General features: G+C 36.6%; 1 protein-coding gene and 1 non-coding gene across 2 annotated transcripts; both read left to right on the top strand.

Annotated features, from left to right (window-relative positions):
* The first annotated feature begins 9,269 nt into the window (after nucleotides 1-9,269).
* On the top strand, nucleotides 9,270-10,872 carry LOC122670805. The gene is made up of 2 exons (XM_043867792.1): nucleotides 9,270-9,485; nucleotides 10,306-10,872. Exons 1-2 carry the CDS (start codon nucleotides 9,321-9,323, stop codon nucleotides 10,801-10,803), a joined length of 663 nt encoding a protein of 220 aa, XP_043723727.1. The 5' UTR covers nucleotides 9,270-9,320; the 3' UTR covers nucleotides 10,804-10,872.
* A 1,723-nt stretch (nucleotides 10,873-12,595) lies between these two features.
* On the top strand, nucleotides 12,596-12,708 carry LOC122638429. Its single transcript, XR_006329428.1, has one exon. It is a non-coding gene; the product is annotated as a small nucleolar RNA snoR100 (small nucleolar RNA).
* The last annotated feature ends 1,814 nt before the right edge of the window (nucleotides 12,709-14,522 follow it).

Below are 14,522 nucleotides of genomic sequence, written 5' to 3'. Positions count from 1 at the left end.
TGGACTGTGGACTATGGGCTTATTACTCAAGCAATTCTAATTTTACAGAATATGATGAGAAGAAAACAGTATATAACAAGATCAGACACAACCACACAGGGGAGACTGGGAGAGGGAAGGGGAGGGGAATTTTAAAGTTAAAGGGTTGGACTAGGTCGGGCCTGGAATCGGTCAGTCCGGTTGAGCACTCAACGGGCTAAAACCCCACATTGGGACTGCTCGCTTAGTAAATGTGTCGGGCTTAAGCACATAAGAGGCACTCCTAAATGTGATTGTACAGGGAATCCGAAAAGCTATACTTAATATTTCACTCATTACAGACAAGGAAGATGAATGGAGTAGAAACACTGATTGAAATACGTTTGATGTTGGAACACAAACACTTTCAGAGAAATATTATGCACTTGCAAAGAATAGAATCAGTCTCTGTAACAGTTCCAGAGAACATTTTCCCCTTTCAGTATGTATAATAAATCAATGGATAGGATCTTTGTCAATACGTATGTAAAAACTGTCTCAAGATGACATATTGTCTACTATATATGTACACACTGAGCTTGTACACGTACAGGTACCTGTATACAGACATTTATATCTCTACATATGGTGCAGTGCAATGTACATACATGTGTATTTGTACAAATACATCCTACAGATATCCCTGCATATATATATAAATACAAATTCTCATACCTTTGCTCATGATAACTTTACAAGTGCACAACCAAGAGAAGAAGAAAACACACAAAACAACAAAGGGAGTTTTCTTGAAACAACAGAATTAGATGCTTGTCCATAGATTCTATATGTACGCGCCCCTCAAGTGGATAATGTAGTGTCGAAACATCACCGAGAAATTCACGTATCACTTGATACAAATGAATTATTTTTTCTACTTCGCCCGATAAACGGCTAAGGTAAAAAAGATAACAACATTGTTATTATAGACTATTTTGAATAACTATTTATACTACATTGAGTAAGATAACTAAAGGTTAGACATCTTGTAACTAGGGGCGTAAATGAATAGCCGAAATTCGTTTTTGTATCAGTATTCGTATCCGTTTAGCATTATCCAAATCCGTCCGAAAGCTAAACGGATGCGGATACGGATAGGCTATATCTATTCGAAAAGCTATATTTACATGTAAACGGATAAAATATTCGATCCGTATCGGTGTCCGTATCCGTTTAGCACTATCCAAATCCGTTCGATAGCTAATCGGATGCGGATGCGGATATAGCACTATCCGAGCCGAATCCGAGCCGTTTTCAGCCCTACTTGTAACTCATTTTGATTAGGACTAAACAATGAAAAATAAATGATTATTTATGTTTCTTTTAAAAAAAAATTGACAAAAATTAGCATGGAGAGTTGTGGTTAGGAATTTTTTCCCCCTCCATCATATGATTTGAAGAACACCAAAAGTCCAAAACAGCTTCAGTGGTAGTGGTTTTCAAAAAACTTCTTTGCTTTTATCTAGATGTTCCACTTCCACCACATATAATTACTAAACTTGCATTGGAAATAAAATAAGAAGTAAAGGAAAATCTTTCCACTACCATTTTGACTTCACTTGTTATCTCAACCTTTAATTAAGTACCCTTTCCCAACACCAAAAAACAGAAGAAACCTTTATTATTATAAGATAAATCAAAGTAACAAAAACACATGAACAAATAGGACACTGACACGTCTAGAGATGTTTCTCTCTTGACATTAACGTAAGAAGGAAGTTAGGGATCTTTATCACCTCCAGTTTGCTGACCGGCCCAGTTCCCCAGTTCCTCTAACAAAGGGGAGCTGAAATAACCTCTCTACCCATGCCCAAACACCCTACCCGGGTGGGATCCACCATCCCCCTATTAGAGGAACTGGGAACTGGGCCGATCAGCAAACTGGAGGTGATAATTTTCCAGGAAGTTAGTGCCATGAGAAGGCTTTCTGGTTGGAACTTAAAGTCTTAAAAAGTGTAGTACCATTACTATAAAGTATTAATTGTATAAACACACTACATAGACTTGCGTATTAGATCCTTAACTACTCATAGCCAATACTTATTAAAATCTGAGAGGGTAAAATTTTCAATTTTTTAACTAACTAATGGCTGAAGAAAACAAAACAACTAAACAATTCAGCAAGTGGTCCACCATCTCAGCTAAATTGATATAATGAGTTGCCTCTATATATTGACATCTTTTACGTCAAGTCAATAGATGCATGTATTGCATACATTTGCATGGGAGAACGTATTTGGATGTCAATTGATCTCGCTTTATTGATCTTTGCTAATATAAAGCCTTGCATCATTAAGTTAATCGGACCTAATAGGGTAGATATGGACATATTTATATTTGGTCGATTAGTTATCAGTCTATAATCGACTATAAATTGACTAATTGAACTATAAATAGGCTTTAACTGGTCAGTTATCGATGTTAGTTAATCCTAATCAGTCTAGGCCCAACACTGGGTTGTTTACTGACTGGTCGATTCCGATCGGGCATACAAATGCTAACTAGCTTTTGACACCCCATACCAAACAGTAAGGGTATTAAAGTTTAGCTTGAATTGTTCAGACTGACAAAAATCAACCCGTTCAAACCAGATTGGATCGAACTGATCCCTTATCGTTTTGTTTTCGGATTGAGGTTTTTTGGAACCGATAGAGATTGAAACCAAACCAGACTGACTAATGCACAACTTGAAACAAAAATGTAGTACGAATCTGACAAAAAATGGAGACCGGACCGATGGTAACCCTATAAGAAACCCAAAAAATAAGATTTTCTCCATTGATTTCTTTACGTATACATGCAGCACTAAAGAGTACCAAATTGAACCCAATAGTAGCCTAATGACGAAGTGATGCCAAAAATCCGATAAGAAATCGAACCACATTGGACCAAAACCGAAACTCCGTTAATGGTTTGTTTCAGATTGGCCTAGTAATAGTCCAAATTTGACTCAACACAGCTGAAACCGGACCAAACCGATCGACTGACACCCTTATCAAACAACGCATATAAACGCGACCCACATGATCAGAGAGAAAAAAGAAAGTAAAAGATTGTAAGAGACACATATAAACGGGTAGTATGTCAATCATTTTCCCAAAATATATTACCAATCATGATGTAAACTGTCACACCCGCAAACCACCCCCTTGGAGGATTCGGCTTATGATCCGAATACCCGAAGTATTCGAAGACCAACAGGTTCGAGATGCAGTATTTACACGTCACAAGCACAACACCAAATCAAGATAAAAATATTTCATTGATCAGAGTGCATGAAAAGTATATATAATTCACAAGTTTATATATATATTATTTACATTCAGATCCCTTTTTTCCAAACAGCCTGGATTTACATAGTTTCATCCATCGGCTCAGAAACAAACTATACTAAAATGTTTACAATGGAAATACATCTGCCAAAAAGAGTAGAGTTTTAATAAAAGAAAACAAATGAAAAGACTTCGTCATTAGTCCCTGTTCTCCAAGTAATCTCCTCTGCCACTATCATATCCACCTGCAAGACCATCTAAAAGAAAGTATTCCACAGGGGTGAGCTCCACCAAGCCCAGCAAGTAAATGATAGACCACCCACAAACATTCATACAGACAAAGCAAAAATCCTAAATGCATGTATTCAATTTTAAATCTAATTTCCACCTAACAAATAATGCCTAAGTCTCTAGGTCGTACTACGCCAACAACTCGAAAAAACAAACTTGGGTCCGTCAACTCAACCCAAGTCGTAACCTTAATTATTGCATGGAGCCCACACCAGTAGTAATCCCCAGATCCTCCCGTGGGTAGACCCCGATAATCATAGCCTGGACCCCATCCCGGTGTTCCACACACTCCTCAGCGACAGGGAGCTATGATCACCCAGCACCTGAACCCCTGCTGGTAAGGGTTGTAGTACCAAGGAATGACATCTCTAGCCATATGCAGACTAAATGGCATAATACGAGGTGTACAGTGCCACCATACCTCTCGTTTCCAAGCCGTCTACGACATCTATTCTAACATACAAAGTTCACATTCCAACACATTCCACATCACTTCAATATTAATCTACAGTTCCGTATCCATAAACCATAAACAATTAACCAATAGGTCATTTCCAAATAAAGACAGCATTCATTCAAGCGGATGATCCCTAACAAACAATCTAAATGAAATAAACATTCCCAAAATAAATCAAGTCTATCCCCGCTTATCTTGCTATAGTTGATTTTGCGTTACCAGGTTAGTTCACGAGTCGATTGCCATAGGTTCAATGACCCAAAAGTTAGGTCCTAATATTTATAAACTAAACATATATGTTAGGCCGTATTCTAATGTTACTGAAGTTCCAATATAGGTTAGGGTTAAATTACAAACAGGTTTGGAGCTAAGAGAACACCAGACAACAACACTGGTCTGTGTCTCTAGCTGACCAGTGACTTCCACCAGAGACAAACAGTAAACGAAAATTGACCCAAGAGTTAGGTTTTGAATATTTATCAAATAAGCATATATGCTAGATGATATTTTAATGTTACTAAAATCCCAAGATAAGTTAGGGTTAATTTAAAATAGGTTTAGAGTTAAGAAAACACCTTTCAGTAACACTGGTCTGTGTCTCTGGTTGACCAGTGACTTCCAATAGAAACAATCAGAAATGAAAATTAAAAGGAAAAATAGAGTTTTGATGGAGGTTTTAAGTTGGTCTTCCCCAATTGGCATCAGGGATGATTCTAGGGATGTAAATGGATATTCGTAAATTCGTATTCGATCCGCGTTCGTATCCGTTTAGGAGAATTCGAATCCTTTCGAAACTAATCGGATACGAATATGATAGTCCCCCTATCCGATCGATTATTATCCGATTTGTTTAGCAATTCGACGGTAATAAAATATCTAAAATATAACTCTGTGTTTGTCTATCCTTTTAAGTTACCTTATTGGATTTTGTTATCTTATTTTTATAAATTTATAAGTTAAGATAATGTGATTTTTTTTCTAGATTTGCTATTGTTTTTTGCAATGTAATACATGGAATTACATATCTATTAAAAAATCAAAAGTAAAAAACGTAAGAGAATAAAAGACTAAGAAGAGTAGAAGAAAGGGTAGTTAGTGAACTCTCAAGTCTCAACCCTAACCCTCATCATAAAAACGGTAAATATGCCAATGGATAGTCGAAAAATCGTATTCGATCCATATTCATATCTATTTCGGAGAGCTTGTATTCAAAAAATCACTATCCAAAAATTATCTGAATCCGTCCGAAAACCGATTGGATATTATCCGAATCCGTTCGAATATAATCGGATACAGATATGATAATGCCACTATCCGATCGAATTCGATCCGTTTACATCCCTAGATGATTCCTACATATAAGATTGAGTTCATGTGACTCAAAATAGGCTAGGGAGGTGGGCAATTTGGGGAATTGGGGTTAGATTAGAGATCATGGTTCAGTTATGCAAGAAGGTTTCTGAGTTTTTTTTTTTTACATGAATCAAACCAACTAAATATAGCTGGAAACTAGTTTATAAAGCATGGATTAAGCTTAACAGGGTGCTAATTGATAGTAGCACCAACAAACCGTGTCCCAAATGAAACCTCCTAATAGAGTTTAACAATATATGGAGAAAGCTTGACTAATTTAAACAATCCTTCAAGTAAATCCACACCCATGAAACTGGGTGTTTAGATTCCCAAATCAGGGATGACTTTGGCACAGGGGTCATGATAAGGGAAAAGAATTAAAGGAAGATTCATGGAAAAGAGAAGAGGTTACCTTATGGTAGTTGATGCTTAGAGATATTTGGATGAATTTCCTTCTTCCAACATGTGTATGGAAGCTGAATAGAGTTCATAACCAGATTACAGAGAGGAAACGATTGAAGGAGTAACTAGGATCAGATAGAGGGAGGTGTGGGTGATAAACCTCTTACCAAAAATCAGAATTTAGCCTTCAGCTTTCCTCTTCTCTTCTTCTTCTTCTTATTCTTCTTTCTCTTTTCTCTTCTTTTCTTCTCTGCTTCCAACGTATTCCACAGTAGAGATAGGAATAGTGAAATGAGTTTTAGATTTAGTTTTGGTTTATATAGACCATGGGTTAGTCGGTTAGTTCAGTCTTATCCCAATTAATTATAAATAATTAATTCACCGAATTAGTGTACGAGGGTTAGTTAAGCGGGTCCCACGTATCAACGTTGTTGGAGAAATATTTTAACAAGTTAAATGGGATGCGGCGGCAAGATCCCCGACTCGAGGCACCGGGTCCCGCACTCCCGAGACAAGAATGTACAGTAACGGTGGCTCTGGTTGATATAACTGGTCGACCAGAGTGATCCACCATAGTATTTTATATGTTGTCCAAGTGTCGGAACACCTCGAGCTTTGGCGATTTCGTGTATTAATACATTTCCAACGATGTTTTCATGCCTCAATACCTAAAACATGGTCAAGGTCGCTTTCCATGATTTATACATTAGATTGCAAATTTTGAAATTGTATGGGGGAGGTACGTGTCATTTTGCCGGTGGACGACGGGTTACTACCAAGATTCATTCTTCATTTTCTACTCGTTCGTACATCAAAGCAATACTCCAAAATGTATACAAGACTGTAACTTTGGATTCTGGACCTACCATCAGATTTGGGTTAGGGTTCGGATAAAAAAAGCCAAGCTGTAACATAAACAATATGATAATAGAATTGGAGGTAAACAAAAATAATTAGAATAGGGAGAGGGTTCTTTGAGCAAACGGGAAAAGTACAAAGAAGTAAGCAAAAATGATATAATACATAAGAGGGCAATGATGTCATTTCATGTGTAGAGAAAATAGATAAACATATAAGAGGGATTTTAATCCTCTTCAATTCCTATAAGAGTGTGAAATGCGGCAGTGCCATGTGGAGATGTTGACACTTGACAACTTGGACATCCAATGGTCCAATTTTTTTTTCTTCTCGAGCTTGGCATTGTTGGATGTCTGAGTTGTCAGGTGTCCTGATACTGTTGCATTGCACACTTTTAGGGAATTGAAGAGAATTATTTTCCATATAACCATATAGGTACTAGTGTACCCTTCCCTTTGGCTCAAAGAACCTTTTCCCAATGGTATATTCCCAATGGTATATTCGCCGGGGTGTGGAAGAGATATCCCAACATTATGTGGTAGGAACCTACCCTCATACAATAAACAATTTAAAGAAGGGGAACTAAAGAAGGAAATGAAATAAAAAAAAAATAGTGGGCGGCCAATTCTACAGTTTCAGTTAGGTAAAGTGGGTTTGAGATGAATCAGAATCAACTTGCTTTTAGTTTACACATTGAGTAGTGCTGATAAAAAACACCAGCTTGTAGTAGTGCATGCTGCATCCTGGTTTCAAAATTTGAGGGAGATTGATTTTACCACAGGGTTGTCTTGTCGGATCATGTTAATTAATCACTCCTTCCTTGCTTTTGTTTTGCATCATAAGGGAGAAAGAGTGTCATCCGGTCGCGTAGCGTGGAGTGTACTTGCACTCAGACACAGTCACGCAAGAAATGACCGGTGCACCCTTGATCCTTTCCGCCTTTCAGGGGGTGTGGCGATCATTTCACGTGCGACTGTGTCTGGGTGCAGGTGCATGCCACACAATTGCTAATAAAAAAAAGGAGAAAACAAAATACGGAATTTTAGGATCAAGAAGTCATCAAGTGGTGATTATGAACTTAATGATATTTTACATAATCTATGGAAGAAGATTCCCCACGATGCCATGGGGAATCTCCCATGTTAAGCCAATTGTGGTGTAGAGAGAACAATATCATCCACATGGGACAGAATCGATCATCTAGATTGGCTGTGGCAGGCAACATGGTGGGTAGGTAGGACTTAAGAGCCTTAGAGAGTCTTTACTTCGAATATACAAAGCCATCTAACCTTTTGCTAGAAGAGTAAACATGTTATACCATTATAGCAACACTCTAAAACTTATAAGTATGTCCTAATATAATTTCAAAAAATTACCTCTAAAATCAAATAAATCACCCTTATCGATATTTATATAAAACAGTAAGGTTGCTCTATTGCAATCTAGTGGTCGTGGGTTCGAATTAGAAAACATTCTATCCATGAAGCGTGGGTAAGGTTGCTCAATTGCAACCTGGTGGTTGCAAGTTCGTATAGGGAAACAACTTCTCTACAAAGTAGGAGTAAAGCTACCTACATACACATGCCCCTCCTCAGACCCTGTAGTAGCGAGAGCCTCGTGCACTGGGTATGCCCTTTTTTGATATCTATGTGAAACATTGCTTCATGTATCAATATACTTCCTCATAAAAGTCACTTCTCAGTGTTTAAGCTTCAATCTTTCTATTTTCATCCCTTTTTACTATTAGATGAATCATTTTTCTTACTTGAGTTTATGAATCAATTAAATTAGTGTAGTTAAAGTGAAGATGAGTATACAAACATCAATGCTAATATTGAATTTCTTGGGTGTTTATTTATTATTTAATTTATTCTTAATTTCACTCTTAAATTTAATTATTATAAAAAATTTGAATTATTTTATCATATATTATTTAATGTCTCATGGATTTACATTATTATTTATGCTTCTATTAGTATTTTAATATTTTTATTATACACCTCAAATTTTAAAAACATTAAAAAATTTAATATGTTTATCTTATTTTCCATTATTGAATTATACATAAAATGTTTTTATTTCTCATGCCCAACTTACAAATCCTTGTGCATGGCACATATTTTTTGCAAGTTTAGAAAGACTTATTGACACTTTCCTAAGGCTGTAATTTTTTTCCTCAATATATTTCATTTCACCCCAAAAAAAGTAAAAGCTGAGAATAAAACTCACTTACCCTTAACCTCCTAACTTAGTTAGGCAGATTAGGTTAACCAGATAAATAGGTTGAATATATAGTTGTCCTTACCCTATCATTAGGATAGTTGATTAAAATAACTAAAACCCTTTATGTCTAAGTCAACCAGGTGAGTAAGTGAATGTGATCCTATAAGTTTAAATCTACTAAGCATGTACTTAACATGGTAAGAGGTGTGGCTTATATGGCATGTAAGTAGTGGGTAGGCCACTTATCATGTGATGGATCTTTCAATTAATCAAACCCCAATAACAATTTAATATATTATCAGAAATTTAGACACTAAGAGTTAAGAGAAATCCCACAAGGCACTACCATCATTAAGAGAACAAAATCCAACATTATAAATAGTTTTTCATTTTGGATTCAAAGAACCAATCTTAATTCTGATGCCTTCTAGCTTCCTCTATTGAAGATGGGTGCTATTAGTTATTTAGACACTATATTGGTGCCCTCAAGCCTTTTCCTCTTAATGGTTTACCATGCTTATCTATGGCACATCTTCAAGAAAAATCCCTCCTTCACCTCCACTGGAGCTGACAGAAGATCAAGAAGTATGTGGGTTCTAAGTATACAAAAGGTGAGTCCCTATATATAAAAATTATATTAGATTACAGAGATCATATTGAGATGAGAGTATAGTTCTTCACTCTTATTTATATCAGGATCACCTGATATGAGTTCTTGATTCAGCACCAGTAGGTATTTACATGAGATTCCTCTTTCTCATTCTTAAGCAAGTCCTCGAGAGGGCTTAGTTGATCCATGATTTATGTTTCATCCTTCGTTTTCTTTTCATTTGTTTTGAGGAAGATATCGATCAATTCCGATTCTTTCTTTTTCTATTGATTCTTTTTCGATCGAGATGTATGGATCCATGGATCTATGTGTCTATATAGATCATGTTCATGGATTAACAAAAATGTGCAAAAGCTCTATTTGCTTTTGCCATTCTATGAGTCTCTTCCTTTTTGCGTATGGCATCGCCACTCCCTTTGGCAGCATCCACTAATTTGAAACTTAATTTGAAAGCCATATTTCGACCCAGACGTTTTCGGGATGCCCCTAATAACCAACGAATGGCAAGTGCTTTTCCTTGTGTAGATCCTATTTCAATGGGAACTTGATGAGCCTACACGTCTTGCTTTTATTGTTATATCAGGAGTTACTCCACGTATTGCTTGACGTAGGGGGCAGAAATGACCATCCTACCCCCTACCCAAAAATACTGCCCCCTCCCCCTATTAGAGGAATTGAAGGAATTGGAGGGGGCAGCGAATTGGAGGTGATAATTATAGTTATGGAGCCTCATAAGGGGAAAAAATTTAATTCCTCTAATATATGAAGAAACTAGGTAACAAGTTTGATTTGGTACTTATAAGATGAGAAAATATGTGCAGGAAAATGAGAAAAGGGGAATTCTGGCAGTCCAAAGCTTGAGGAACTCTCAAATGAGCACAATACTATCAGCTACCATAGCTATTACTCTGTATACCTCATTGGCAGTTCTAGCTAACAACACATATAATGCAGCTCACCTTCTCAAAAACAGTTTCTTTGGTACACAATCTGACTTGCTTATAGTTCTAAAGTTCAGCTTGGTATCAATCTTTCTATTGTTTAGCTTCTTATGCTGTTCCTTGGCACTTGGATGCTTGACTGAGGCTAATTTCCTTCTAAATGTGTCAAGTGATTTTTTGCCGGGATACCCATTTGCGGTATTCGATCGGGGATTCGTGTTAGCTTTTGTCGGAAATCGGGCATTATGTGTTTGTTTTCCTTTGTTGTTATGGATGCTTGGCCCTGTGCCTCTTGTATTATCATCTGTAGTATTGGTTTGGGTGTTTTATAAGCTTGATTTTGTTGGTAAAAGCAAAAAGGAAGTGATTCTTTTGTGAAATAAGTTGCAGGAAATGTACTTTAGTTAACTTTCAAGGAAAATGCATTCAAGAGAGTTTCTCCCCAAAGTATAAGTTCCATTCTAAAGTTGAGAGTTTAAACCTATACTGGCTCTGCAAACTAATTCAATTTCTAAATTTCTGAATATATGATAAGCAATTTTTTAGATGGTGAGTCATATGATTGAGATATTATATGAAATTTGATAGAGAAGCAATCCGGAAGATGCTTAATCTATCCAACAATGGCACAAAAATGAGAATCATGAGAAACAATATTTCCTTAGATATACATAACATTATGTGGCTGGAATTTCATCAGGGCTATAACTATACCCCCTCTCTCACGTCCAGAGTAACTACCATGTGGTAGTTCAGTTGGGCCTCCAAATCTCTGGACATGTCGATTTCCCACCATTTATTTCTAGGCAAAATTTTAGACGAATTTAGCATACCCATATGTTATTATAAAGATTTCAGACTCTCTCTCTTTGCTCCTGATATGTAAAAAACTTTTTGGGAGAGGATAGGTACACTGTCCCTGTATAGTAAACTAGCGGACGATACCAATGGGGACACGGGACGGGACATCATACAAGAGGGGCAAGGTAGTCAATTTCAAGGGAGAGAGAGAGAGAGAGAGAGAGAGAGAGAGAGCTAGCTTGTGGAATACCGACAGTGTACCTAAACTTTTCCAAGGTATTGAGAGAGAAAGACATATGACTAGACATACCATTTGGCGGGCCAAACATTTTCCTTTTTAATGAGAACAGAGAAGAAGATTCACATTAAAAGGAGAGAGAAAAGCGAAAATTGTGAAATAGATATTTCATTTTCCTAAATATAAAAAATGGGAAAAAGAGCACAACGTTGCCCAACAACGTTCCCTTACACTGAACCTAGGGAGTCATCCCATCATGGTTCGTGATCTCGGTATTGGTTGGATCGAATTGGTCGATACAGATCGAGATCGTTCATATTCGGGTGGATATGACATTTTTGTCCCTGTTTTCTTATAATAAAATTATTTTTTTACATTTTTACCCCTATCCGTATAGCTAGATTGGATCGGTATTGGGATCAGTCTCGACCGATACCAATCCGATCTGTTCAAAATTGGCCGATCCGATCCGATACCTTAAACCATGCATCCCACCCTTGGTTGGATGCCTGTGTGCTTGCACTCTGATTGGCCCCGTTTTAATGCAGTGGCCACGCTGCCGGTTAGTAATCCAGCTCAAAATAAGAAATTTGAACTTTTCCCCTTATTTTGTTTGCAAAGTGTTTTTAACCCAAAGGGTGGTGATTTACCAGGCCACTGCTGGGGTGGGGAGGGCTAGGATTGGAGATTAATTAGTTACCTCCGGCTGGGGCCGTCTTTTCAAAACAGGGCCCAATTCATCTGAATTTCACCAAATGAGGATGCGGGGTAGTTTCGTCGTTTCAACTTCTCACTTAGCGGAAGCAAACCCTAAAATGTTCAGGATTTTTTTTTTTTTTTGATGCAAACCCTAAAATGTTCAGTTCTCCACCTATAAATATATACCTTTTGCTTTAATCGTTCGTCGTTCTCTGTATCAGCATAATATCTCTTTCTTCCTGGCCTTATTCCTGGGTTTTTTTGCTCCTTATGTTCTTCCAAACGATTTCTCATTTTCTCTTTTATGAATGTTTTCTTCTGTTTTTTTTATAATGTTTGATGTGTTTTGATCATGAATGCATGAGAAAGGTTTTCTGTAAATGAGCTTGAGAGAGAGATCTGTGCACAATAAGCCGATGCTCTGGATGATAGTAATGAAGGAAGCATGGTAGTGTGCACAGAGATTGAACAAACAAGGTCCTCATGTCTGCTCGCATTGAATCCTTTGTGGTTTTGATTTGTGGGCCTGGATCCGACCTACATTCTTAGCTTTTTTTTCCCCCTTTTTCTTCCTCATTATTTCGTTTTCTTCATTTACTCTAATAGGCTATCGCCACTCCTTAAATCTAAGAAAGAATAGCAGAGAACAATGAAATTAAACGTTTTTTAGTTTATACATTAAAACTGTTATGATTTTAAATTTTTTCCTGTTTTTCAGAGATATTGGGATTTCCTAATCTTTGAAAGGTTTCTTCCCAAATTCCACATCTGATGCTAAAAGTTTTTGATATGAAGTTTTTGTCTAAACGATTTTATCCTTGAAAATCAATTTCAGCAGCATCTGTTTCTCTGTTTTTCTTCACCTTTTTTTTTTCTCTCTTTCGTTCATCTTTTCGATCTCATTTCTATTACCACCACAGAATGGACCTTTAGGTTGGGTAGTTCACCTTGCTGATGCTAAGTTCTTTACACTAGAAGGCGTCATCATGTGTGTATTGGTGGATCTAACAGGGTTCAGGTTTCAAGAATCGGAAATTAGATTAGTGAATTGGTTGATTTGGATTGGAATCAACATAAAACCCTTAAAATTTTATGTTTTTTTGGATATGAGGATTGATTTTAGGGTTTTTTGATCATTGATTTGTTTCTATAAAAACTGACAGTCTTAGAATCAAATCTTCTATCCAAAAAAATAGAGTTTTTAGGGTTTTTGAGTGTGAATCTGTTTGTTGAAAGTCTAATATGAATCATTGGATTTCATGTCGATTTATTGATCCAAATCTATGTCCAAGTTTTCAATCGAGGCTTTAAGATGCAAATTCTGTGGAGCGGTGATATAAGACATCCATAGTTCGAATCTTTGATGACTTAGAATGGAGAGAGAGCAACCATCCACATGGTCGAGATTTCATTTAATCAACCCAATTTAATTGGGAGAAAAGCTAACTTGTTACAGGTGTGATCTGAATTGAATTTATTCAGTTTGATCTAATTTTGTATTGAATCAGTTGGAATCGATCTGTAGAATTGGCCACAAGTAATCGGATTCCTCCTGAACCTGGACGGAAACCCAAGATATTTGGTATAATAAATCAGCCAATAGGAAATGGATCTGAACTGTTATGCCTCAATTGCCATTCTTATTAAAATTAAAAAGTTGATATAACAAACTATTTCTAATTTAACAACTAAAATGACCTTTCATGCTTAAATACTTGAAACGTTGAAACAATTCCACTGATAAAGTAGAAAAGGAAAAAAATTGGTGTAAAATATATAGATTTATAATAAAACAAGGGTAAATTATATGTCATCCCTTAGTTTTTAAACAAAATTCAAATTATCTCCGGTATTAGACCTTAATATGATGAATTAGTACCTATTGTTAGTTTTATACCGTTAAGTAATGATGTCAACCTGTTAAATAAATTTAAATTTCTAAACTACCTTTGTCACGTCTTAAGTTTTGATTCGTTATCCTCAGCCAGCTCTAACAAGCCTGTCAATCTCTTGCCGGCTAAAACCCTGCCAAGAAAGCGTTGCTTTACATTTGATCCTATGTGCTTAGAGAATGCTATGCAGAGAGAACATGTCTTGCCCTCTTATTTTCTCTCTCATTCGCGGAGCAAAGCCGTTATTGTAGAGGGGGATGGGGTAGAATTTCGTTTAAAAATCGAGGGTGTCGTGTAATTTACCCTAAAACAAACAAACTCCATCACTTAACAAATTCTATCACAAAATAAAAACCCTTTAAATTGCAAGAGGTTCTCTTCACATAGTGAGTCTGACCTCTAGTTAGGCTTTGATGGAGCCGATCCTTTACTTGATTCTGAGTTTTTAAATCTTGTTAGCATGATAC

Source organism: Telopea speciosissima, chromosome 8 (genome assembly GCF_018873765.1).
Source record: "Telopea speciosissima isolate NSW1024214 ecotype Mountain lineage chromosome 8, Tspe_v1, whole genome shotgun sequence".
Lineage (NCBI taxonomy): Eukaryota > Viridiplantae > Streptophyta > Magnoliopsida > Proteales > Proteaceae > Telopea > Telopea speciosissima.
The sequence above is the reverse complement of the archived record's forward strand: the minus strand, read 5'-3'. Positions and strand labels throughout refer to the sequence as shown.

Excerpts from the sequence above, each read along its gene's own strand:
- LOC122670805 (XM_043867792.1), top strand. The coding sequence starts at position 9,321 with ATGGGTGCTATTAGTTATTTAGACACTATATTGGTGCCCTCAAGCCTT. Across the intron at positions 9,486-10,305 it reads GGGTTCTAAGTATACAAAAG|GAAAATGAGAAAAGGGGAAT; the intron begins GTGAGTCCCTAT and ends AAATATGTGCAG.